At 43.8% G+C, this 27926-nt stretch overlaps 1 protein-coding gene across 2 annotated transcripts in view; it reads right to left on the minus strand.

The window, feature by feature from the left end:
• FBXL2 (F-box and leucine rich repeat protein 2) overlaps positions 1-22685 on the minus strand; it is a 128696-nt gene extending 106011 nt beyond the window's left edge. For both annotated transcript variants that reach the window (XM_074945489.1, XM_074945488.1), the window contains exon 1: positions 22567-22685. In XM_074945489.1, the coding sequence (XP_074801590.1) occupies positions 22567-22569 (3 nt within the window). In that variant the 5' untranslated portion in view covers positions 22570-22685. The remainder of the gene's footprint in view (positions 1-22566) is intronic.
• Positions 22686-27926: the final 5241 nt, after the last annotated feature.

Genomic DNA, 27926 nt, shown 5'->3' on the forward strand with positions numbered 1-27926 from the left:
TGGGTGGGAGAGAGACAGGGAAGGAGGGGCAAAAGGATCTACCAAGGCATGGCTGAAAGAGCAGTTGTGAAGTTACGAACAAAACTAAGGAAGGGTCAGTGTAGTAGAAACCAAAGGAGATAGGATATTGAAATTAAATGCATAAACTTCCCTTCCCCTGCTATTGACATAACAGCAAACTTGATAGCAAATCACTTAAATGTTAAATATTCCAGTATGTTAACAGCATCAAATCTATGAGGTAGTCACAAGTAGGATAAGCATTGCAATGCAATAAGCTGTTTGTATTTTGAGTGTCCCAACAACTGCCTATTTTAGTAGAAGGGTATATTATTTAATATTTATAGGGACACTATCATACTGAATTTTTAAAAATAAGTATTTAAATAGAGCACCCTATAAACAGTATTTACTGAAAATCCTCTTTAAAATGGTTAAGTATTCTTTTGTTGATGTTCAGAACTGCAACAAACATGCTGCAGAACCTCTCTCTGCTCTCTCCCCTCCATTTCTGTCCACTTGTCTGATTGCTGCCTGTTCTAATTGTGCTTTGCTGCTGGTGAATTACCACTTGCAGATACTGACAAGAGAGTAGATTAGCTCCCCCAAAGGCAGTTCATGAGAGTGATTAAATTAACCAATAATAGCATAGTGAAACCGTCTATACACAAAGTTGGCAAACAGATAAAAAAAGACAGTATTTTTCTTTACTATACATTAGAAATCAGACACCATGGATCCCCACTTGAACCTGACAAGTAAATGATGCAGCAGATTTAGGCAGACAAACAGAATCATTTCCTGCCATTCTGAATAATATTAATAAATAGATAGATTCATAGATATTAAGGTCAGAAGGGACCATTATTATCATCTAGTCCGACCTTCTGCACAACGCAGGCCACAGAATCTCACCCACCCACTCCTGCGAAAAACCTCTCACCTATGTCTGAGCTATTGAAGTCCTCAAATCGTGGTTTAAAGACTTCAAGGAGCAGAGAATCCTCCAGCAAGTGACCCGTGCCCCATGCTACAGAGGAAGGTGAAAAACCTCCAGGGCCTCTTCCAATCTGCCCTGGAGGAAAATTCCTTCCCGACCCCAAATATGGCGATCAGCTAAACCCTGAGCATATGGGCAAGATTCACCAGCCAGATACCCAGGAAAGAATTTTCTGTAGTAACTCAGATCCCACCCCATCTAACATCCCATCACAGGCCATTTGGCCTATTTACCATGAATATTTAAAGATTAATTACCAAAATCACGTTATCCCATCATACCATCTCCTCCATAAACTTATCGAGTTTAATCTTAAAGCCAGATAGGTCTTTTGCCCCCACTGCTTCTCTTGGAAGGCTATTCCAAAATAAATGTAACAGCATCCAGGCTTCAACAGGAGTGCTGGTCAAGAGAACAGACATATAATCTGATTGCTTATACTGAAAACAGAACTGTAGTAATTTATACCAAACCCAAACAGTTGAGAGCATGATGAAATCTCATTACAACTAAATGAGAATATATGATAAAAGCTTCTTGCATAAACAATAAGAAAAAATTATGGAAAACAAGACAACCTCTAACACCAGCACCATGTGAAAAAAATTCAGGCTGATAGCCTTTCAAAGATAGTGGAGACAAATAACTTGTCATTTTTAAAAAAAGAAAAGGAGTACTTGTGGCACCTTAGAGACTAACAAATTTATTTGAGCATAAGCTTTCGTGAGCTACAGCTCCTTTTCTTTCTGCGAATACAGACTAACACGGCTGCTACTCTGAAACTTGGCATTTTTAGTGGAATGGGTACCACAGCTCTTTAAGTTAAACATTATGGAGGACAGTATATAATATATAAGAGAGCCAGCAAGTGGATGAGTATGCATCATATGTCAAAGGAAGGTGCACAGGTAAGATAAGGACCTGGACATCAGCCTATTGTTTTCACACACTGAAATTTACACAAAAAATGGTGGTTGGCTGCAGCTGAAAACCTCCAAGGCACTGTCTACTCCTAATACCAACACAAAAGACAAAAATATTAATTCCTGAATCATAGTTCTAGCAACCAAGTAAAAACAAAGCATCATGCACACTTTCTTATTCATTTATAAGAATCTCCCAAGCCCTACAAACCCATTCCCTGCCAGACTCATTAGTTTGGTCTCGGGCAAACAGTACTTATTTGGGGAAAAGGAGCCTGCCACTAAATTGCTGATTAAACAATTCCAGCTTCAAAACAAGTTTGACAGGTCTAGTCTTACCCTTAAGGCCATGTCTACACTACAAAGTTAAGTCAACTGCATGTAAGTCGACATCGAGCCTCCAATTTAAGCAAGTCGATTTTGCATGTCAACACTACTCATTGTGTCCGCAAAGTGCATCCTCACTACCAGGGCTTGCATCGACGCACGGAGCACTGCACTGTGGGTAGCTATCCCATAGTGCACGTAGCCAAGTGGAATTTTGGGTTGGGCTTGCAATGCCTTATGGGACCAAAACATAGGCACGGGTGGTTACGGGAACATGGCGTTAGCCTCCCATGATGCACTTACCTCCCTCCCTGAAATCAACAGCAAACAAACCAAGCCTTTTTCACATCTTTTTTTGTAAGCCTGGATTATCCGCGTGGACACCATAGCATGAAAAGCATGGACCCTGCTCAGTTGTACGCTGTTGTTGTGAGCATTACAAACACCTCGAGCCTTATACTGCAGTATTTACACAGCTAATACAGGAGCCACCACACGGAACTATGTGATGCCATGCAAGCAGCCCTGCTGGAAGACAGAGCAGAGCAATTCGCAGTTGCCGGTGACAGTCACTCATCACCTTGACATGGTTGAGTGCCATTTCTGGGCCCATGAAACAAGCACTGACTGGTGGGACCGCATCGTTATGCAGCTATGGGATGACAAGCAAGGGCTGCAGACCTTTCGAATACATAAGGCCACTTTCCAGGAACTATGTGAAGGGCTTTCCCCAGCCCTGAAGTGCAGCTATACTAAAATGAGAGCTGCTCCGACAGTGGAGAAGCGAGTGGCGATAGCTCTGTGGAAGCCACCAGACTGCTACCCATCAGCGGGGCATCAATTTGGAGTGAGTAAATCTACTGTGGGATCTGTTGTGATCCAAGTTTTCATGGCCATCAACACACTTCTGCAAAGAGGGTAGTGAAATTCTGGGCAACATGCAGGACATAGGGAACCCATCACAGCAAAAACACCCACTAACTGTGGTGGGGCGATAGATGGAATACATATCCCTGTCTTGGCACCAGACCACTTTGCCAAAGAGCATATAAACCGAAAGGGGTACTTCTCAATGGTGTTGCAAGCACCGGTGGATCACAGGGGCATTTCACCAACATCAATATTGGATGGTCAGAAAAGGTGCATGATGCGTGCATTTTTAGGAACACAGGTCTTCAGAAAGCTGCAACCAGGGACTCTCTTTTTCAGACTGCAAAAGAACCATTGGTGATGTTGAAATGCCAATCATGATCCCCAGAGACCCAGCCCAACCCTTGCTCTGATGGTTCATGAAGCTGTACAAAGGCAGCCTGGACAGCAGTAAGGACCCATTCAACCATAGGCCGAGGAAGTGCAGCATGATGGTGGAATGTATTTAAAAGGTCACTGGCATTGTTTGCTTTCTCAGCTAGACTTCAGTGAAAGCAATATCCCCATTGTTATTGCTGTCTGCTGTGTGCTCCATAACATCTATAAGGCAAAGGGAGAAAAGTTTCTGCCAAGGTCAGGGGTTGAGGCAGATTGCCTGGCAGCCAATTTTGAGCAGCCAGACACCAGGGCAATAAGAAGAGCACATCGAGGGGCTCTGCGTCTCCATGTGGCTTTGAAAAACAGTTTCAGCAATGAGCCAGAGTAATGTGATACTTATCTGTGTTGTTCCTTACCAAACTGTCCCCTCTATTGCATTTTCCTCCCTGTAAACTCCACCCCGATCAACCACTGTGTGTTCAATTAATAAAGAGCCTTTTCTCCTCAATCCATTAGGATTTACTATGCACACAAACACACAGAGACAGCAAAGAAGACTAAAATAACCTGGGGCAAAAGGACTGATAACACTGGGGGGGAAGGGAGGACAAGGACAGCTTGCTTACAGATGCACTGCAATAACAAAGGTGTGGGAATGGGCACCTTCTGGTCCTTGGATCCTCCCCTGCTATTGAGTGCAAGGGATAGCGAACTTCCCCCCCCACCTCACAGAACGTTTCAGGGAGGAGGATGTAGAACTGGGCGATGATGGCATCAGGTCCAGCATAGGCTGCAGAGGGACTCTAGTATCCAGCAGCTGCCTTTCTTGAACCTCAAGCAGACGCCTCAACATGTCTGATTGCTCCTTCATAATCTGCAGAATCTCTTCCCATGTGGCATGCTCTTGTTCCCTGCATGTTCTCCTGTCCCTCTCCACGTCCAGGTTGTCGGACAGTGTAATCCTCCATAGTCTGACCTCCATCTTGTCACTCTCGAAGGCGCGCATTAACTCATTGAACATGTCCTCCCAAGTCTTCTTTTTCTGCCTTCTAATCTCAAAATGTCTCTGTCCCGGTGTGGAGGATGCATCAATGGACAAGGTTTCAGCTGCAAGGAATGCAACTCGCAAGGGTAGCATTGACAGTGCATACATTGTTACTGGTGCACAGTTAATATTTTTAATTAAAAAAAACACCTCTAGTACACTTCACTGCAAGCCACAACGTAATCACAACTGCCGGTTATTGCAAGAGTCAGTTTGCTGCTCTAGCCAGGGTGAGTAAGGCAACGAGGCATGGGCGAGAGGTCTTCTGCTGCTGCTTTTGTGAAAACATCCTTGCAATCAAAGGCTGGAACTTGAGAAAAGCCCCCTTTCCCCTGGATGGTGCTTGAGGACAGGCACCAGCATAAAGCCCCCCAAATAGTTCATTTTTTACAGAAGCAACACTGGGTTTGGGGGGGGGTGATGGAGACAAACAGGAAGCCGCTACCACAGCCCCCCCCCTTTTTTTTAAATGCTGCTTGCAATACACAGTGATCCCTTCCAACCACAACCATGGTATATTTGGGAAAGCGTGGTTGTGTGACCCAGATTTCACCAAACGGGGCCAATTACTTGTTGAATTGTTTGTGGTTTAAGGGCTAGCAATGAAGACTTTCCCCGTTTCCCCTAGGTGATTCTGTGTGATATCACTCTCCTGAGGGTAACAGAAGCTGCAAGGGAGCAGATGCTGCAAGCGTCTGGGTACAGACCTGGTCCTTATGTTGCAATAGTGTGTGTTGCAATGATGCCAACAGAGTTAATACTGGAGTGGCGTGGGAAAGTGTCCTACCATGGTGGACGAAATAAGGCAGCCCTTCATGAGAACCTTCATGAAATCTTCCTAGAGATCTCCAAGGAGGATTCCTGGGTCATCTCTGTGCACATAAACAGTCTTTTTTGAAGAGCACCCTCTGCGTAGCTGGAGTGCCAACAATACCCACTACACCTACTTTTTTGTTCAGATTTAACATAAAAAATAATAGCACATAACCCCTACAGCTTGATTGGAAATGTGTACTCATCAGATGTGCCTTCCCCGGCATCACGCTCCACTGCCAACTGCTCCTGTGAAGGGATGGGCTCCAGGGTTAAAAACAGTTCTTGGCTGTCGAGGAGGATCGATCCTCCATTTGCCTGCCTCAGATTCTCCTCCTCCTCTTCCTTGTCAACAATGTCCTCATTGTTGCTCAAGATTGCCCGGGGTTCTTGGGAGGTATCCACAGATCATTTTGGGGTAGTGGTAAGGTCGCTGCCAAGAATCGCATGCAGCTCCTCATAAAAGCAGCACGTCTGTGGGGCAGAACCAGAACGACTGTTGGCCTCCGTTGTCTTCTGGTACGCTTGCCAAAGCTCCTTTATTTTCATGCGGCACTGCTGAGTCTCCCTAGTGTAGCCCTTCTCCCCCTTGCCCTGTGCAATCTTGGCATAGATATCAGCGTTTCTTCTGCTGGATCGGAGCTCCCTGCACAGACTCTTCTCCCCACACAGCAATAAGTTCCACTATCTCCTGTGTACTCCATGCTGGAGCGTGTTTGCGGCCTTAAGTCTCCGTGATCAGCTGTGCTGGCGAGCTCTCCACACTGATCAAACAGGAAATGAAAATTCAAAAGTTCCTGGGTCTTTAACAGGGGAGCGACTATTTCCTGTGTACCTGGCTGACGTGCAGTGGAGTTCAAAGTGCTCTCCAGAGCAGTCAGAGCGGAACACTATGGGACACCTCCTGGAGGCCAATTTCATTCAAATTACACAACACAGTGTTTACACTATCCCCATGTCAACCCATGGGTGTCGAATCAAGCACTATGCCTCTTGCAGAGGTGGGGTACAGAAGTCGGCTTTACAGGCCACTTAGGTCGGCGGAAGGGACTCAGTAGTGTAGATACATAAATTATTAGATCGATTTAACGCGGCTTATGTCGACCTAAGTTTTTAGTGTAGACCTGGCCTTAGACTCAGATTAGTTGCCTTGTAAGCCATAAACATTTAGTTAGTCAGATTTACAAATATCTCCTTTTTCGTACCCCTGTTATGACAATATTTTATATAATTTTTATTTTTTTTCATGATGTCAGGGCTCCCTCCCCACTCTGAACTCTGGGGTACAGATGTGGAAACCCACATGAAAGACCCCCTAAGCTTATTTCTACCAGCTTAGGTTAAAAACTTCCCCAAGGCACAAATCCTTCCTTGTCCTTGGATGGTACTGCTGCCACCACCAAGTGAGCGAGACAAAGATTCAGGAAAAGGACCACTTAGAGTTCCTGTTTCCCCAAAATATCCCCCCAAGTCCCTTCACCCCCTTTCTTGGGGAGGCTTGAGAATCATATACCAACCAAATAGGTAAACAAGGTGAGCACAGACCAGATCCTTGGGTTTTTAGGACACTAAAAACCAATCAGGTTCTTAAAAGCAGAACTTTATTATAAAGAAAAAAGTAAAAGAAGCACCTCTGTAAAATCAGGATGGAAGGTAATTTTACAGGGTAATAAGATTTAGAACACAGAGGATTCCCCTCTAGGCAAAACTTCAAAGTTACAAAAAACAAGAATAAACCTCCCTCTTAGCACAGGGAAAATTCACAAGCTAAAACAAAAGATAATCTAACGCATTTCCTGGCCATTGCTTACAATTACCGCAATTTTAGATGTATCATTTCAGTAGAAGCTGGATTACTTGCTTGGTCTCTCTCTTTGTCTCAAGACGGAACACACAGAGAGCAAACAAAACCTCCGCCCCCCCTCCCAGATTTGAAAGTATCGTCTTTCCCCATTGGTCCTTCTGGTCAGGTGCCAACTAGGTTAATGGAACTGATTAACCCTTACAGTTAAGTGATTCTGTACCTCTGGCCAGGAGGGATTTGATGTTACTGCATATATAAAGGTTGTTACCCTTCCCTTTATATGTATGACACGTGGCATCAGTATTATTGTTTAAATCAGGTGTTCAGATACTCTGGTGATGAATACAGTATAAATACCTAACAGTAACCACAATTATCTACTGCCACCAGAGCTCAAGAAAGCTCTTTCTTCAGTTCTACTCAAAATGCATACCACTCAGATTATCAAATTATTTTAGAACATGTAAAACACCCACAGTAACCAAGACCAGATATCCCCCTAGACTCTCTTTTCCAGTATAGTGGAAAGAAGGTTATTGTACTTATAATACCAGATTATCCAAATGTATTGGGAGGAGGCGGCAATCAGAAACTATTGATAATCAGAATTTCAGATAAATTTAAACATTCTGTGGGGAGAGGGTGCGAGTGTTAGGAAAGGGGGGCCCACACCTGGCGTCTGGCGGAGGTGGGGATGCGAGTGTCTGGGCTAGGGGATGCCCCGTGGCTGGACTCTGAGGGGCAGGGGTAGGGAGTACATGAGAGTGTCTGGACTGGGGAGGGACCGCAGCTGATAGGGAGGGTGTGCATGCGAGTGTCTGGCTGGGGGGGCCCCACGGCTGCGATCTGGAGGGTAGGGGGTGCATGCGAGTGTCTGGACTGGAGGGCGCCAAGCAGCTGGGCTCTGGGGGGATGGGGAGGGGTGTCCGGCCCCCTACTGGGCTCTAGGTGGGGTTGGGGACAGAGAAACAGGAACTGGGTTGTCGTGGGGTTTTCCTTAACTTTCTATTCCTGGAGGAATTATTTTGTGTCTGTACTGTTACAGACATAGCTGTTGGGACATATTTTGAAATAAATTACCAAAATAATTGAAACTGGTGTGAATATACAGTTATTTTGACAAATAAAATATGCAGAATTTTAAAATACTGTGCGCATAATTTTTTGGCGCAGAATTCCCCTAGTAGTATATGTATACATCTTTGCAGACAAGAGCTGCTGCAGGTACATACCAAACTGTGGACAATGAGGGATAACTGAATCTTCATGACTGCTCGACAAATATGCTAAGAGAGTTTGTTGGGAGAAGACACTTCCTCCTCTGATCTTGGGGAAGGGAGGAGAGGAGGGCTGGCAGAGTGGAAAGTTACTGAAACACAGAACAAAGAAAGCTAGGTGTTGGAAGGAAGTTTGGGCAGGAGGAAGGGAAGGAAGAGCACACACAGACAGCCAAAGTGAGAGGAGATGAGCTGGGGGAGAAGACTCCATGTTTCAACACACAAACCGTGCTCTGCAGCAGAAGGATCTGAACAACCCAGAGGATCGAGCCTCCATCCCAAAGCATGCTCTGGAGTGGTGTGAAAACAGGTAGGGAAGTGTGTATAGGGTTTATTATTTTGTATGGACCTGTGTATATCTCAGCCTACTAAAGAGCAATAATGTGTTAGACTCTGGGCAAAGAATGTGCTGTATGCTTTACACTTACCACAGGCCTCCTGAGAGTGTTAAAAGTTAACCCAGAATGTTCACACCTTTGGGTGGAGTTCTGGGAGAGGGTGTGTTTAGGCTACAAGGGAGTCAGGCTAGGGAGCAGGACCATTGGTTCCAGCACTCAGGAACAGATGCTTTAACAGAGTAATCTTGGTGCAGAGAGGGAAGAACTACTAGATATAGCAGTCATCTTAACTTGCTCTAGATATCTAATATACTTTCACAAAGTTATTTAAACAGCACCATAATTCATTTAAACTGCAAAGAAAGGGCTTATTCAGCACGTTAGCCTTGCACACATTGATATAAGCTGAAGAGGCATGAAGAGGCAATCATACTGAAAGTTATATACATTTTTCACCATTACTGTGTTAACTTTTCAGGAGAGAGCTGTGAATAATTAGGTAACTGATTCAAAAGCAGTCTAGGTCAGTAATAATCAATATTTAGTACCATTTGACTGTTTGGTGGCCTATGTGTTTCAGTTGTGGACCTCAGACCTGTTCCTAGTACTACAGAATCCACATCAGTACTGTGTTACCAGTATTTTAAATAATGGGCTCTCAAAAAATTTTCCCGTAACCTATAAATCTACTCTCTCTCTCATAAACAAGGAGGGAGGCAAAATAAGTGGGCACATCTTTAATATAGGACATCGCATACTGGATCAGACCAGTGGCCCATCTCATCCAGTATCCTGTCTCCAGAGACCAGCATAATAACTCTGCAATCGGCATATGTGAAATAATCTATCCCCACACAAAGATTTCAACCTGATGTCTAATAATTAGGGATTTGTTTAAGCCCTAAAGCACAAGTTTTAAAGTTACTGTCATTACTTATGATTGTCATAGTTTCAGGGTTAAGTGCATCTTTGACACAAACACCCCAGGTCTTCCTTGAAGGCACCCACTTAAGGTTTTGGGCTTCCCAGCCATCACCTCTCTGGGGGCAGAAACCCATTTCTTTCCTCCTTCAGACCAGGGGTTTAGGCTTGCAATCCTTCTGCACTTCAATACGAGTTTGAAGCAGGTCTGACCTGGTATCAGCACCTGTGGTTATCTCTTTCTCCAAGGGCTAGCATACTGTACACCAATTACCAACCAGTCTTCAAAGCATATTACATGTATTCTTAGGGCAAAAGTATTACAAAGAAAACACCTAAAAACCTACATGCATGCTGAAAGATTACCAGAGGTCATCTCTAAGTCCAATGTAGGACTCTGGTAGATATCAGTCTTTCAAACCCCAAAACTGAGTTTGCCCCCTTGATTACAAGTTCATATCAGTGTTTAGATCAGGAACCAGACACCAACTGGACAGTTCAACTATTTCTTTATACAGTTCAGGCTGCTGATGTCCAGTCTCCAGGAACAGGTAATCACTAGTCAATGGTCCTATCCTCAGGATGGAGCTTCAAGACGCTGGGTTTTTGCATAACTGCAGTTGTGTAATTTGCATAAACTAGTCCCTAGTGATTTCCCAGAAAACCCATTTTATACTTATTACTCTGGAAGTCCATGCTTCTCTTGCACATTTAAATATAGTAGTTGAACTTACACTCTGAGTTCTCACATCTGTTGCAATGTGATTTTTGGATATTTTTAATATCTATATAAATATCCAATTGTTTTCTGAATGGTGTTAAGTTCTTGGTTTCAATGACTTCCTCTGGCATTGAGAGCCACAGTTTAATTACATGTTTGTGGGAAAGTATTTTGTATTATCTGTTTTGAATTTCCCACTTTTTAATTTAATCCAATGTCCCCTTGTTCTTGCATTACTCTTCTACTCTTGTATTGCTCATGTTTAATACTTGCTGAAATGTTTACACATTATTCCTGAAAAACAACAAGTACAAATTTCAATATAAGTAATCTGCTATGTGCTGGCAGAGATTAAAGGGACATTTGAACCTGGAAAGTTTATTTACATGTTTTGTTTTGCTTTGCTTTAAACAAATGACCCTTAAGATTATGACTGAAAAAATAGACTAAAAATAACTTCAATTTTTTTTTTGTTTACACAAAGTGCTGTTGAGTGCAGGAGTTTTGTTGATGGTCAGTTGTACCCATCTCATGTAAACAGCATGCCTCCATACATTTCTAATGCACAGCTCTGGGGATGAGGCAGCTCACATGCAATTCAACTTGATTGTCCCTATAAGGTCAAGGCAGCAATAGGGAGGGGGCAGAATCCCTCCCACAGAAGATTTTTTGAAAAATAGCTTATTACATTTCAGAAGCAAAGAGCATATATTCTTCAAAAATATTTTTTCTGAGCCTCAGATATAAAAGTGTCATTCATTACAGGGATGATTCTGCACTATCCAGAGAATGACTGAACCCCAGAAGCAGATAAGTCATCCCAACTGTCCCTTAGGTTTCAGAAGAAGCTGCTCTGACCACACTCCAAATCACTACTGATCCACTTTACAAATTCACCACTGTAACTCACATCCTTGTTGATACTGAGAGCAAGGATTGAACTGGTAGTGTCCTATTACTCTTACCCCTAGAGGCAGTCCTTTCAGAACAGGAATCTGAATGAGCAGGGTAGGGTGAACCTTGCACTCCCACAACCCACAGTTGTGACATTATCTGATTAAAATATGACCATGTAGAGCATTATATGATCTTGTTATATAATTGCAACATCTCTTGTACAAAGTATGTCATGTAAGGTGTCAATGAAAAGTTATGATTTGCTGAATGATTGTATGCATGTATCATTTTTGTATCTGAAGTTATTAATATTGACTATGTACCTGCATTTCAAATATGTTTGTTCCAGTGGTAATACCCACAAGGTAATTTACATACAGTCTAGGCAGCACATTGTGAATGGAGTATTCAAGTTAATGGCCCATCAACAAACACAATGGGCCATAGTAGAAGCCTATCCCCACCTAATGGGCTTTCCTGTGGAGGATTGTAGCTAAAATATGGGTAATGGCTCTGCTATGACTCATTGAAGCATCCAAGGACATGTGACTAGATCATGTGATACTGAACTCCATCTCGTGCCTGTACTTTTCCACAAACTGTGCTGAGGGCTTTGCTTGAAACAATGAGTTTCCCTCCACATGGCAAAAGCTAAAAGGCACGGGAAACAACTCCATTTTGCCTCTTTCCTGTTCTGATCTCTGGACTATGGACTCATACTAATGGGAGCATTCTAACCAAATGACTGAGGACCTTCCACTCATCTGAAGCAACCAGAGACTTAACTTGAGCCAGCAGTTTACGCATTACTGCTTCAAACCTGATCTAATAACTTTGCAATTGTTGTATGTATTTGAGTCCCTTAACCAATTTTAGCTCTCACTTCTTTCTTCTTATAAATAAACCTTTAGATATTAGATACTAAAGGATTGGCATCAGCATGATCATTGGGTCAGATCTGAGTTATATATTGACCTGGGTATGTGGCTGCTCCTTTGAGAGCAGAACCCCCCCTTGGTTGATGAAATTGGTTTTAAATAACCACCCATCATTAAGTCGTGTCTCTAAGGAGGCTGGCTAACAAGTCAGAAATTCAATGTGGTGAGATAGAAGTTTACTTTTGTTGCTGGTGTGGTATATCTTATGGAAGAATAACCACCAGTTTTGGGTTGTGCCTGCCCTCTTTCTTAGCAGTTTGTCCTGAATTTGGTAGTCTCAGTTGTAACCCACTGAGGCACAGTCACAACGGTATACTCACTCTGCCTATAATATAATGGCCCTCAGTTACAAGGGCACCTTTTCATAATCACAGAGAAATCACAAAATAGAAATTCTGACTGACATCACTGGGAGCAGGATCAGACTCAAGCTTTCAAAAACTATTTTTAAAACACTCCAACAAAAGTAAGAAATTGAGAATTGGAGGAAATGCACAACTTTTATGTAACTTTCTACACAGTTGACCTTTGTCTAAATTCCAAGGCTTTGAATACTAGAAATAAAAGATCCTAATTATTCTTGCCCTAACCCCAATATAAATAGAGACAAGTTTCAGAATTGCAAGCACACTAAAATATTATATCCCTTTACTTTTGAGTAGCATTCCTATTCCACAGCAAACTGAAGTCATAAAATGGAAGGAGATTTTTTCCTTAGTGAAGCTCTGACCTCAGTATCAGCCCCTAAGGCTGTCTACACTACAGAGTTTTTTTTGACAAAAGTTATGTCGACTATCAAAAAGCGCTATAATTTTATCATTGTATGTTCACATTACGCTCTCTGTTGGCAGAGCACGTCCACACTTGGTGCTCTACCATCGACAGTGAGAGCAGTGCACTGTGGGTACCTATCCCAGTGTGCTACTTGCCACCTTCTGCAGCTAGGACTTGTGGGAAGACAGAGTGGATCGCAGCACATTATGGATGTTGAGTCAACGTCCCATGATGCATTATTTTCTGGCCCAGCATTCCACAGTCTGACTTTTTTTAAAGCATTTTTCAATGGCCCCTGTTTATGGTGTGCCCGCCATCTCTGTGTGAAAGGATGGATCCTGCACTGCTCTCTACTGTTGTGGTCACTGTTATTAACACATCACAGATGGTAATGCAGTTAATCATGAGCTACCAATCTTACCAGGAATCAGAGTTGCCTGACCTGCTTTGTGCGATGGAAAGAAGCAACACCAGATTACTTTTGGCATTCATGGAGCAGCTGCACACAGTGGACATCGGTTTTGGGCTCAGGAAACAAGCACTGAGTGGGGGGATTGCATTGCTATGCAGGTCTGGGATGACGAGCAGCGGCTTCAGAACTTTTGAATGCAGAAAGCCACCTTCCTGGAACTGTGTGCGGAACTCACTCCAGCCCTGAGGCACAAGGACACCAAAATGAGAGCTGCCCTCTCAATGAAGAAGCATATAGAGATCACTGTGTGGAAGCTGGCAACCCCAGACTGCTACCAGTCAGGCACGAATCAGTTTGGAGTCAGGAAGTCAACTGTGGGGGCTGCATTAACACAAGAGTGCAGCGCCATTAATCACATTCTGCTAATCACATGACTCTCTGCAAAGTGCTCTGAAACAGTGCATGGCTTTGCGAAAATGGGATTCCGTAACTGCAGCAGGGCAACATATGGAATGCATAGTCCAATTTTGGCCTTGGACCATTTTGTGACAGAATACATCAATAGAAAGAGGCACTTCTCCATGGTATTGTAGGTGCTTGTGGATCACACGGGTGTTTCACGGATATCAATGTGGGGTGGTCTGTGAAGGTGCATGATGCACACGTCTTCAAGAACACTGGCCTCTACAGAAAGCTGCAAGCAAGGGACTTTCTTTCCAGACCAAAAGATTACACTGGGGGGATGCTGAAATGTCCATAGTGATCTTGGGATACGCAGCATACCCCTTACTCCCACGGCTCATGAAGTCTTACAGGGAAACCTGGACAGTAGCAACGAGTGCTCCAACAACAGGTTGAGTAGGTGCAGAATGACTGTGGAATGTGCCTTTGGCAGATTAAAAATGTGCTGGTGCTGCCTTCATGCGGGTTAGATCTAAGTGAGGAACACACTTCAATGGTCATAGTTGCATGCTCCATAATCTTTAGGAGGCTAAGGGTGAAAAGTTTGCCCTGAGTGGCGCTCCAAGGCATATCACCTGGCTGCTGATTTCGAGCAGCCTAATAAAAGGGCTATTAGAGGGGCACAAGGAGGAGCAATTCGAATCAGGGAGGCTTTGAGGCAACATTCTTACAATGAGCACCAGTAATCTGCTTTTTCTATACAGCAATCTGCCATGCATCATTAAGCTCAGTCATCTTATTTGGCCTAGCACTTGTGATGATTCCTGACTGGGATTTGTAGTAAGCAAATTATTAGAATCCATGTATATGTTACCAGCAGCAGCAATCACTACATGTAGGACACAAATAAAGACTGGTTATCTTTCAGAGAGTTTGTTTTTATTAAACACCAATTAACTCACACGAAAGGGTTGGTGGGAATGGAGGTAAGAGTGCTGAGCAGTGGAGGCTCTCATAGCTGTGCATAAATCCAGCTATCATTTTGGAAGGTGTCTCAAGGGCTGGAGTGAACAGGATATCGAGATGTTCGGGGAAGTTGCAAGGAATGTATGGGAGGAGTTTGGGGAAGGCATGGAAAACAGTTCTGTATAGGCTGAAAGGGGGGGCGGGCATGCATCTATTCTGCCTGGAGTGTGATTAGGGACTTCAACATCTCTGTTTGCTCCTCTATCACTTATCTGCTCATGGGCCTTTCAAATGCACTCCTCACTATACTTTCTATCCCGTCTTTCCATTTCTCTCAGTTCCATGGTGCTCTCTTTTTTCTAACTCGGAGGATTGGAGCACCTTTCTGAACATGTCCTCCTTGCTCTGTCTTGGTTGCTTCCTTATCTGGCAGAGGCGCTCTGCCAGTGTGCAGGGGGTTCCCTTGAAGGCCACATCTGCAGAAGCACAAGAAAATTCACAGAAGCATGATTGTTAGTTCACTCACAGCACTGAATCATTACAGTAAAATACACCTCTTATCACTTTCTCTCCGTCCCTTGGCATGCACACATCTCAACGAACACCCTAAACTCTCACAGATCTTGGGAGACAGACCAGTTGTCGCTTATAGACAGCCCCCACAACCTGAAGCAAATACTCACTAGCAACCACACACCACACAACAAACACACTAACCAAGGAACCTATCCTTGCAACAAAGCCCGATGCCAACTCTGTCCACATATTTATTCAAGTGACACCATCATAGGACCTAACCACATTAGCCACGCCATCATGGGGCTCGTTCACCTGCACATCTACCAATGTGATATATGCCATCATGTGCCAGCAATGCCCCTCTGTCATGTACACTGGCCAAACCGGATGTCTCTACGCAAAAGAATAAATGGACACAAATGTGACATCAGGAATCATAACATTCAAAAACCGGTAGGAGAACACTTCAACCTCTCTGACCACTCAGTAAAAGATTTAAGGGTGGCAATTTTGCAACAGAAAAGCTTCAAAAACAGACTCCAACAAGAAACTGCTGATCTTGAATTAATATGCAAACTGATACCATTAACTTGGGTTTGAATGGAGACTGGGAGTGGCTGGGTCATTACACATATTGAATCTATTTCCTTAAGTATCCTCACACCTTCTTGTCAACTGTCTAAATGGGCCATCTTGATCATCACTACAAAAGGTTTTTTCTCCTACTGATAATAGCTCATCTTAACTAATTAGCCTCTCACAGTTTGTAACGGTAACTTCCAACTTATCTGTATGCGTGTATGTGTATATCTTACTATATGTTCCATTCTATGCATCCGATGAAGAGGGCTGTAGCCCATGAAAGCTTATGCTCTAATAAATTTGTTAGTCTCTAAGGTGCCACAAGTACTCCTGTCCTTTTTGCAGATACAGACTAACACGGCTTCTACTCTGAACCCTAAACATGGTGAGTTTGGCCTGGGTGGGCATTCAAAATGGGGCAAGGGTGTTAGTGATGCTTTCAGGGGATCAGTAAAAGCAACTGGGGACAATATTTTAAATTCTGCCACCATTTTCCACAGGCAGGGGTCACTGAAGCCGATCTCACTCCTCAGGGTGAGCAAAGATACATCTACTGCACGTGTCTGGGTTCAGACCCAGTCCCTATGCTGCTCGCCTGTGTGCTGCTTTGGTCCCTGCACAAGCGATTGCAGAGTGGCACAGGAAAGTTTCCTACAATGGGGGAAGGAGCAAAGCAGCTTTCCCAAGGAACCTTCAGCAAAGGATCACCAAGTACCCCCAGGAAAGTTTCCTAGAGATCTCTCTGGAGGGTTCCCGTGAAATCTCAGTGTGCATCAATACACAGTTCACCACACTGCTTAGCTGCGCAGGGAAATGTGGAGCACAATGAAACACAGCTAGTCTTGTAAATTTCTATCCCTTCCTTCACCCACTTCTACAGTATTCAGAGCAAAGGACAGCTGTACGCCATGTAACCAAACAGCATCAACTCAAAAAGATTACTTACCGGGGTCTCCGCTCCTGCATCATGCTTGCCGGAGACTGAGTGCTGGGACTGGCTACACCCCTCCAGAGTAGAAGAGAGTTCCTGACTCACGTGGTACCGGACCACCCTGCAGTGGGCTCCACAACGTCCTCCAACTCCATCTCCTTGTCCACAACTTCATCCTTGGGGTTAGGTCCACTGTCCTCTGCCTCCAATCCCACCAAAGCGTCCATGAGCCTCTTGGAGGTAGAGGTGGGATCATTGCAGAGGATGGCGTCCAGCTCCTTGTAGAAGCGGCAGCTCTTGGGTGCAGCAGCGGAGTGATGGTTTGCCTCCCTTGCCTTCTGGTACGCCTGGCTCAGCTCCTTTATCTTTGCTATGCACTGCACCGTGTCCCAATCATAGACCTTCTCACACAAGCCACAAGAAATCTGCCCATAGGTATTGAAGTTCCTACAGCTGGAGCGGAGCTGGGACTGGACAGCCTCCTTTTCCCATATACCCAGCAGATCCAACAACTCTGCAGTGGTCTAAGTGGGAGAGCGTTTGCCACATGGAGCTGCCGTGGCCAGCTGGGAAGATGCGACATGAGCTCTCGGGCCAAGCAAACAGGAAGTGAAATTTCAAAAATTCCCAAGCCTTTAAAGGGGGGAGGGGTGGATGCTTGTTTGCCCAGCTGCAGGGCAGCAGAGTTCAAACTGCTGACCAGAGTGGTCAGGATGGGCATTGTGGGACACCTCCTGGAGCTATTTACAGCGACAAAACCATGCACGGTGTCTACACTGGCACTTTGTGGACAAAACTTTGTTGCAAAAAGCTCTATATCTCTCATTGAGGTAGTTTTATTTTGTTGGCAAAACAGGAGAGTTTTGTCACCAAAAGTGGCATTGCAGCTTGTACACCTCCACTGTTCTGGCATCAAAGCTTTCTTTTGTCAAAAAATCTCTAGTGTAGACAAAGCCTAAGGCCATGTCTACATTACAGTAGCAGCACTATGGTGCTGCAGCAGTGCTGCTGTAGCATGGATGCTTTCTACATCGAGAGAAAATGTTTTCCATTGATGTAGGCAATCCACCTCCCAAAGAAGCAGTAGCTATGTTGGCGGAAGACTCTTAGTCAATCTAGCTGCATCTATAGTGGGGTTATATCCACCTAACTACATCACATGGGGCATAAACTTTTCACAGCCCTGACTCATGTAGCTGAGTTGATATACTTTTCAGGTGTAAACCAGACCTTAGAGACAAAAGTCTGGAATACTGACTGAGTTTAGCAATTATGCAGAGCTGCTGATGGCTGCTTATTGATTTAGATTTTCAGGACAGAACTGGTTAGCCAGTTTATCACTAATCAAATCCAACAGAGCAAAAAAAATCCTTGTTTCAGTCTGAAACAGGATAGGAAAAAAAAAAAAAACCACTGGAGCAGGAAATATTTTTCCCCAATCAAGAAGCATCTTTTCACAGAAATTCAGAAAGTGATATTTAAAGCCTTGTGTACTCCCACACAGTTCTTTTCCTAAAGGCAAGTGTACTGTAGACAACGATGGGAGGTGACATAACCACATGAGGAGTCAGGGTGACAATAAAAAACAAGTTGCACCCTGAACCTTAAGAAGTGTTCAAAAAATTAAAAAGTAATATAAATTCAAAGTGGCACTTGGCAACTATTGGATTACTCTATTGTAAAGCAGAAGAAAACACAAAACTGTCTTTTGTAAATGTTGGTCCTTATCTGTGTCTTGATTGGGCTTTTACCTTTCCTTGTGCTCCAAAGAAAGAATGGAGGAATCTGATTTTAGCCCTCTCTAGTAATGGCCAGAACTCTGCTGGGAGCATTATTACCTAGAATCAGGAAATGCCCTACAGTAGAGCTCCAATAAACATACTGAAAACCTGTGTTTTCTTTTAAAGGGATTATGCTGATCTGACATTGTCAATCAACTCCTGAGAAACCATACCCATGAAGTAAGTTAGTACTCAGAGCAGCATTCAGTATTTAACGAATAACAGCATGTTATTCAAGTGAGCGGTCTTCCACATCGGAGCACGTTCATGCCTCCCAATAAGGCGACGTAGGTTAAGGTCAAACTCCATGTATAAAAATGATAACTTTTATTCCAGATTTAGGGTTAGATTCCACAGCCACTGAATTCTGGAAGCCATTGAAATAATTTTGTTATTGATTTAAAAGCAGCAATTCTGGCAGAGAAGTCATATTCACTAAGAGAGAGAGTGTATATATAAACTCACACACTTGCTATGCATATATTCTAATATATTCCCCCCCAAAACAAAACAAATCGTATCTTTAAAGCACATATCTAATGGCAAAAAATTTAGTCCCAATGTACAAACACACTCAACTGTTTTATAGTTCTTTAAATCAAAGATATATCTTTAATGGGCTGTCCTTCCCCAAATAAAACAAACAAGGAATCTACCAAAAACGAGTCGTAAATTACAAATCTGTTTTAATTTCCTATTTCAGCTTTTAAAATGGGATATTATTCTCAAATTATAACAAAACCTCAACAATTTCCCATTTTACAGTATTTGGTTTGATTTTAGCAACAGCAATTTGTTAATGTTTTGAATCTTTTTAGATTCAGCTGATTAAATTGAAAAGTCACACTAACTGCAATTAATAATTTTGATCATCTAATAGTGTTGCATGATTCTAGAACCTCTCTTGCATCTGTTATCAGATTCCATTAGTTTGATTTTCTGTTCTGATCAATAATGATAAATTGAGTAGACTAAAATTAAAAACTTGTATACACCTGAATCTGGATTTCAAATATTTGAAGATATTTCCATTGACCATTCAAGAAACTTTATAAGTACAAAATGAATACTTGTTATGGTATCCAGTTTCAGAAGCAATCTGCACCAGAATGCTGATCACAGGGACTATAATAATCAAATCCCAAGGATCAAAAATAGTCTAACATCAACTTCAGCTGCATGAAAACATGTCATTTGCACATCCTCTCACATTCATAGCATTTTACAATATTGAGCAATGGATCAGACAGCAGGCTTTGTTCTTCATAAACTATCAATAAAATATTGCACTCTTTAAAAGAGAGAACTTTTTAAAATATCACTAAACTCCAACTTTGCATGAGTTAAAACAGGAAAGCTGGATTACGTCACTATTTCAGATGACAACTGGAAAAATCAGTTTTACAAAATGCGTAAGTACTCTCAGAACAGGGAAATTAATTTTAAATAGGAAATAAAAAGGTTATTAGAAACAAACAGATGTGGCATTTCACTAGAGAATGAAATTAGAAATCTATGAGAAATATGTATTGTAAGGAATGTACATGAACTGAGTGGCTAATTGGCTGAAAGAGCTCCAAGATGAATCATTATGAAAAAACTCACTAATTATGAAATCCATCTCACTCAACTCTTTGTCATCTTCCTTTTCTGTATCCAAAAACTCACATGAACAAGGGCAGAATTATTGTACATCTAGTTAACAAATTATACCAAGTTATTGACTTTTAGTTCACAAAGCACCTGAAAGACTGCTAATATTCACCACTCGAGTGATCTAAGATTACCATTCAAAACAACACTGCTATAATTCTGAAATTAGTGTTGCTTTTCTAGACCAAGCTAAAAGAGCTGCTGTGTATCAGTGGAAATCTGACTCTGGCTCTCATTAAAAAAAAACAAAACAAAACACAGGTTTCCACATTTAGCAGCCCTACCTTATCTCAGATTAACTCTAAAGGCACTTCTATAGCCCTAATTTACTTCCCTTTTACTATTTTGCAGGGAACATCATTGTTTCATCATTTTAACACCTGGTGTTAACTGGTCAACATAATTTCTTGCTCATTCGATTTAACAGCAAACTATTGAAATTATGCAGATCTGAAAGAAAGTGGGGAAACAGCCGCTTTACTTGTTATAATCTTTATAAAGAGAATGGTCCATGTAAAAGTGTTCACACAGTGAATACTGGAAAATTAAAAACAATATATTCCATTCATTAATAGACCTTTTTCATTAGCCTTCCAATTAAAAGTATGGGGCTGCCCAACAACTAGACTCAAATTAGAACAGCAAGAGGGCTTATCTAGCATCATTAACTTGATTTCACCTGTGAACTACATTGCCTGTTTACTTTCCAAATCGCATGTCTGTTGCAATGAGACTGCAAAAAACTTTTTTTAATTAGAACCTCTACCACCAGCAAAGAGGGAAAATCCCTTACAACATTCTTCAAAGAAAGTCTATAATTGAATCTCAGTAGCTAGAAGGCATCTACTTACACAATACATTCATTTATACAACGTTAACGTTTTATTTTCAAAATCTTAGTTTTCCCTACATTTAGAAGATGAGTTGTGCCTATTTTAGACTTATTTGGAAGCACTCCATCAATGCAGCTCCTCTGTTGGAAGTGATAATGGAAACACCAGTGTAGACAGGACACATTTTTGGAGGGGGAAGTGGAAAGGGTGCACATCAGGTCATCGAATACTGCTCTCAGCAGCACTACATGAAAAGGTGGGAAAAGTGTCAGCAAACATCTGAAGTCTGTCTAGTGGTGGTGTAATGGAGATTTCCAAATCAAACCTAGTGTAAAGAAGGCCTCCACAATTAACTGTTTTCCTCCCAGAAACAAAAATGATTACACAGAAGAACAGTGTACTGCAGCCAAAGGAAATCTCCTTTTTTCCCCAATAGCTTTTTATTTTTTGTTTCTTTTAAATGAATACACATTTAAAATGTACAGACTAGTAGCAGGGTTGGAGAGAAGGAAGAGAGGATGGAAATGCTTGGGTGTGCAGGAAAAGGAAAGAAACCTTTCACCAGTTATCACTAACTAAAAGCCCTATAGAGAATCAAAGGCAACAACACACAAGATACATCCACACCTCTCTTCTTCCTAGAGCTCCTCCTACCATTTATATTTTTTACACATATGAGGACATTACAGGATTATATACGACCTCTGTGCATATACCACATTTGATTAAACCTGTACAGATCTCTCGTTATGCAACCTTCTGCCTTAGAAAACAAGAGTATCCTCAAGTATATCAAAGAATGGCAGAGCTTTGCTCCCCTTCAACAGGAAGCAACCACAGTGAAAACAACTGAGATTCGGGATCCCTTCTAGGAGTCAGTGGAAAAGGGCTTCATACTCACACCTTCCTCCTCAAACACAGAGATACATACCACAGTGCACACAGCCCTCCCAGGACATAAACATACCCCCATTCCCTTCCCTCCTACTCACTCACCGCAACCCCTTCTCACTCACCCCGGCTCCTCCCCTCCCCCCCAACACCCCTCAGCCTTCCCCCCACACGGCACCCCTCCTCGCCACACCCCTCAGCCTTCCCCCCCCGCACTGTACCCCTCCCCCCACCTCCCCTCAGCTTTCCCCTTCGCACCACCCCCACACGCCTCAGCCTTCCCCTCCCACCTCCCCCCACACTCCTCAGCCTTCCCCCTCGCACCGCACCCCCACCCTTCAGCCTTCCTCCCCTGCACTGTACCCCTCCCCCTTCAGCCTTCCCCTTCCCACCACCCCCCACACGCCTCAGCCTTCCCCTCCCACCTCCCCACACGCCTCAGCCTTCCCCCTCGCACCGCACCCCCCACCCTTCAGTCTTCCCCCCGCACCGCACCCCTCCCCCCAACACTGAGCCTTCCCCCCAGCCAGGGCGCTCGAGTCGCGGAGTCGGGGGAGGGAAGACACTCACCATGGCAGACGCGCTACGGCGGGGCCGGTTGTCCTGGTGACAACGAGCCCAGAGCAGCAACTGCCAGGTGCACAGCCTGCGCGAGAAGCCGAACCCAGTGGGCGAGTCTAGTGGGGCACGTGACCGGGAACACCCTTGCTGATTCGGCCCATCCCCTTCACGTGACCCGAAGGGGCGGAGATGGAAGAGAGAGGGGTGGGGTCGGGGTGTCACGTGTCCACATCAGAGGTCACGTATCTGCGGGGAGGCGGAGCCCGACGGAGTTGGGAGGGGCGGGAGAGGACACGCGGCTTGAATGCAGGGTGGCTGGCGGACACTCTGCTGGCCGCAGCGCCCCCTAGAGGTCTCTGCCGCTCGCCACAATGAGCCGCTGCGGGAGGGGACGCGCCACGTCTCATAGGCGCTAAGCAAAGGAGGTGCGGGAGTCCCAGAGCCGAGCGCGTTCCTGGGCCAGGCGGACGGGCGGTTTCTCCCTGTCCCCGAGAGCCTGGCACCTTGTGACTGTGTAATCCTGTACCAAAGATGTGTAAGAGCAGAGGGCCCGTTGGGAACTCCTTTGTGCCTCGCCAGGATTTCCAGGTGCCTGCCCTCCAAGGGTTTTCACTCTCAGGATTTGAAAGAGACCCTCTAATAAGCAGTGTAGGGGTCTCCCCCACGATAGGAAAGATGGGGGTTGGGGGGAGGGAATATCTTTTATTGGACCAACTTCTATTAGAGAGAGAGAGAGAGAGAGAGAGAGAAGCTTTTGAGCCAAAAACATCACTTCACTGACCCTCAGCACCTTAAGATGGCTCAAGGGCTAAGTAATGACAGGATAGTGTGGGTACCCTCTGCATAAAACTAGCATTAAAGCCCATGATAACATTCCCATAGGACCCTTGCACCTTACATCCATTTGGGGTCCTTGCGGGTGTCTTGCTAGGGCCTAAAGTCTGAAATCTGGGAGATGAGGCTGGTAGAGACAATAGGTCTTAGCAGGTGTTGGTCCATCTTGACCTTTACATTTTTAAGAAACAAAAGACCACAAAAGAAATACACGAACTCACTATTCCCACTTAGGAATGGATTTTTATTCATTTCCTTTACATTGATTAACAATACAATTAGTTTTGTATACACTAAGCCAGAGTCCATAGGGAAGTAGCCTGTGTAACCTTTGGGTGGGCTAGAGTTCATTTCATTGCCCTTCTCTAGAGCTTAAAAATCCCAGCTATGGTTGCCAATTTTCTAATTGCACAAACCCAAACATCCTTGCCTTGCCCTGCCCTGCCCCTTCTCTGAGACCCCGTCCGCATTCACTCCCCCTGCCCCGTCGCTTGCTCTACCCCACCCTCACTCACTTTCACCATGCTGGGGCTGGGGGTTGGGGGGCAGGAGAGGGCTCTGGGCTGAGGCCGAGGGGTTTAGAGTGTGGGAAGGGGTTGGGGTGCAAGAGGAGGTGAGGGCTCTGGCTGGACAGCGCTTACCTCAAGTGGCTCCCAGAAACAACTGGCATGTCCGGCTCCTAGGTTCATGGGCAGCCAGGCAGCTCTGCACGCTGCCCCTGCCTGCAGGCATCGCCCCCGCAGCTCCCCGGCCAATGGGAACTGCAGAGTCAGCGCTCCAGGCAGCACACAGAGACCCCCTGGCCACCACTTGCCTAGGAGCCCAAGGGACGTGTCGGTCGCTTCCAGGAGTCGCACGGAACCAGGGCAGGTAGGGAGCTTGTCTTGGCCCCTCTGCGCCACAGACCAGACTTTTAGCAGCTTATTAAAATCTCCTGGATTGCTTTCAATAGCCACAGGGAGATCAATGCTGATTCCGATAGACTCCCAGCCAATCCAGGAGGGTTGGCTACCCTAAATCCAACTCCCATAGAAAAGCAGCTGCAGACCCAGAATTCAGCCTAAGAATTTTCAGCAAGGATTGCACAGGGTCAACCTCCCTCCCCACATTCAAATCTCCAAAAGAACAAAAAGAATTAAGTATCAACATTATAAATCTTAACATAAAGAAAAAAACAAATAATAATAACAATGTTTACAACATATCATGGCTATTATCTTTAGTTATACATAAACTTAAAGAAAACTAAATCTAAACAGGTCAGTCCCCACAGAAACACAGTGAGAAGAAACTCAGAGTTCCCAAAAGTTTTCGTTGAGCGCACTTGAGTCTCAGTTAGAGTCTTTGATCACCAAATCTATACAATCTGCTGAGTCAAAAGAAAAATCTTCCTTCCATTTGCTTGTAGGAATCTTCAGCTGCAATCCAAGCAGACTCTTCCACTTCCTCTGCTGAAATCATTGTTAGCCAGTCAGCTAACAGATTATCAACCACTCAGTTATGTATATATATTTTTTTAAATACCTGTTACAAGAAAATACGAAACTGAGAGTAGCAAAATATAAATGACTCTGTTGCCGGCACCCAGTGCTGAGAGGCAAAACAACAGCAGGGGTTGGTTCGCTACCCGGTGTGCTTCACCCAATAATCACAACGGGGTGGAGAAGCAGAAAAGTTTATTTGACGCTTCAAAAAGGTACAGGGAGAATAGAATCTCAAATCCTGCACACAGAGCAGGAAGTTACACAGGCTTTTATACATCCTTTCTTCAGCATACTTATCCAATAGCCAGCTGCCCTAAGTATCCATATAGTCAGCGAATCCAGTTACCAGCTAGTTCCCTTGTTTTTTGTATCATTTGTTAAACTATACATAAAGCTGCTTTATTCAGCATTTTTCTTCCATATCTGCCCTGTTTGGCCTTGTTTAGTTTCAGGCAGTCTGACTCTGCAACACATTGTTGCAGATCCTCAGCATAACTGCTGTGAGTGCCTCCAGGCTGGGGGGGCCAACGACACTTGGGCCTAGTACGCAGAGCTGCTGCAAGTGCCTCCAGGCAGGAGGGGGTGGGCCAAGGACACTTGGGCCTAGTGTGAGGGGGCTTCATCGACACTCATGGTCTTCCATCCCCTCGAGTTACCTAGTGGCCATGCCCCAGTGTCCCCAACAACTCTTTCCTCATTATCATATTAAAGAGAAGTTGGTGAATCAGACTAGCTGAGACAATTTAACTAAAACAGTTTGGCTAAAATCAAACAACATTCAAAGTGTACAATTAAAATAAAAAATGAATTTTCCCTCCCAATTTCCCCTTTCTATGATTAACATTGCCCATGCTTTCCTGTTGGAGGGTTAACAATAATCACTAACCTACTTCAAAATGCATCAGAGTTAAGGTAAACAGCCTGCTTTCTACTCCTGGGTTCAGCTTCTCTCAACTCGCACAGGGCATATGGCCTTTTGCAAAGTAGCTGCCTTGATTACTTGCCCTCATGGAGTCTGATCCCAGCAACAGGGAACCTAGTGGAGCATATCCAAAACTAACATACCCAATTCCAGCAACTTCTGGGTGTGGAGTGCTAAGTCTGCCTAGCAACAAAGACCCAGACACAACTCAGTCCTACCCAGCCTCCCACCATAGACCTCTTAAAGAGATATCTTCCTATTAGGCACGTGGGTTACACATGCACACACCATACGGCTACCTTTCTAAAGCCAATCTCTTGTTTTCCAGAATCTGAATTTTCATTTAATAGATTCATAGATTCCAAGGTCAGAAGGGACCATTGTGATCATCTAGTCTGTCCTCCTGTAAAGCACAGGCCATAGACCTTCCCTAAAATAATTCCTAGAGCAGATCTTTTAAAAAAAGATCCAGTATTGATTTAAAAATTGTGAGTGATGAAGAATCCACCATAATCCTTGGTAAACTGTTCCAATGATTTACTATCCTCACTGTTAAAAATGTACACCTTATTTCCAGTCTGAATTTGTCGAGCTTCAACTTCCAGCCATTGGACTGAGTTATACCATTGTCTGTGACTGCTAGATTGAAGAACATATTATTAAAGTTTTGTTCTTCATGTAGATAGTTATAGACTATGCTGAAGTCACCCCTTAACTGTCTCTTTGCTAAACTTAATAGAATGAGCTCACTATAAGGCCTATTTTCTAATTCTTTAATCATTCTCATGGACCTCCTCTGAACACTCTCCAATTTATTAACATTCTTTTCAAAGTGTGGACAACACAATTGGACACAGTATTCCAGCAGTCACACCAATGCCAAATACAGATGTAAAATAACCTCTCTGCTCCTATTCAAGATTCCCTTTTATCCACCCAAGGATCACATTAGCTGTTTTGGCCACAGCGTCGCACAGCGAGCTCATGTTTGACTGATTATCCCCCATAACCCCCAAGTCTTTTTCAGAGTCACTGCTTCCCAGTATAGAATCCCCCATGTTGTAAGTATGGCCTGCATTCTTTGTTCATAGGTGTATACATTTAGCCACATTAAAATGCATAGTGTTTGTGTGCAATCAGTTTACCAAGTGATCCAGATCCAGTGAACTCCCCTCTTCATTATTTATCACTCCCCCAATTTTTCTCTCATCTGCAAATTCATCAGTGATAATTTTGTTTTCTTACAGGTCACTAATAACAATGTTAAATAGCATTCCTGTGGCACCCCACTAGAAACACACCTGCTTGATTATCATTCCCTGTTTACAGTATTATTTTGAAACCTATCAGTTAGCCATCTTTTAATCCATTTAATATACGCCATGTTCATTTTGTATGGTTCAAATTTTTTTTAAAAGTCTCTAGCTCTTATAGTTGGGAGAAAACCTCAGAAATGTGAACCAAGTAGAAATGATGCGGAGATATTTAGGAGACCTTAGACCAATAGCTCTGATGTGTGAACTGTTCCATTCATCTCAGTGAGGTGTTAACTCAGACACGCAGTGATAATTCAGATGTCAAAATTGTTAACTATTTCACTCCTCCTGTAAGAAAGACCTGCACAGTTGACTAAGGCCTTGTCTACACTATACAGTTTTGTCAACAAAAGTAAATTTTCATTGACAAAACAGTGGAGGTGTACATACTGAAATGCTCCTCCCACCGATGTAACTCCCCTACTACACCGACATAATAAAACCACCTCAATGGGAGGCATAGGGATTTTTGCAACTAAGCCCTGGTCTACACTGGGGGAGGAGGGAATCGATTTAAGTTACTCAACTTCAGCTATGTTAATAGCAACGTACTTAGATGGACTTACCGTGGTGTCTCCACCGTGGTGAGTCAACTGCTGCCACTCCCCCGTCGACTCTGCCTGCGCCTCTTGTGGTGCTGGAGTACAGGAGTCAACGGGAGAGCGCTTGGGGGTCGATTTATTGCATCTAGACTAGACGCAATAAATCTATCCCCGCTGGATCGATCACTGCCCGCCGATGCGGCAGGTTGTGAAGACATACCCGTAGTTAGAGCGACACAGCGTCAGTGTCGACAGTGCACTCACTTAGCTT

Source organism: Natator depressus, chromosome 2, assembly GCF_965152275.1.
Source record: "Natator depressus isolate rNatDep1 chromosome 2, rNatDep2.hap1, whole genome shotgun sequence".
NCBI classification, from domain to species: domain Eukaryota; kingdom Metazoa; phylum Chordata; order Testudines; family Cheloniidae; genus Natator; species Natator depressus.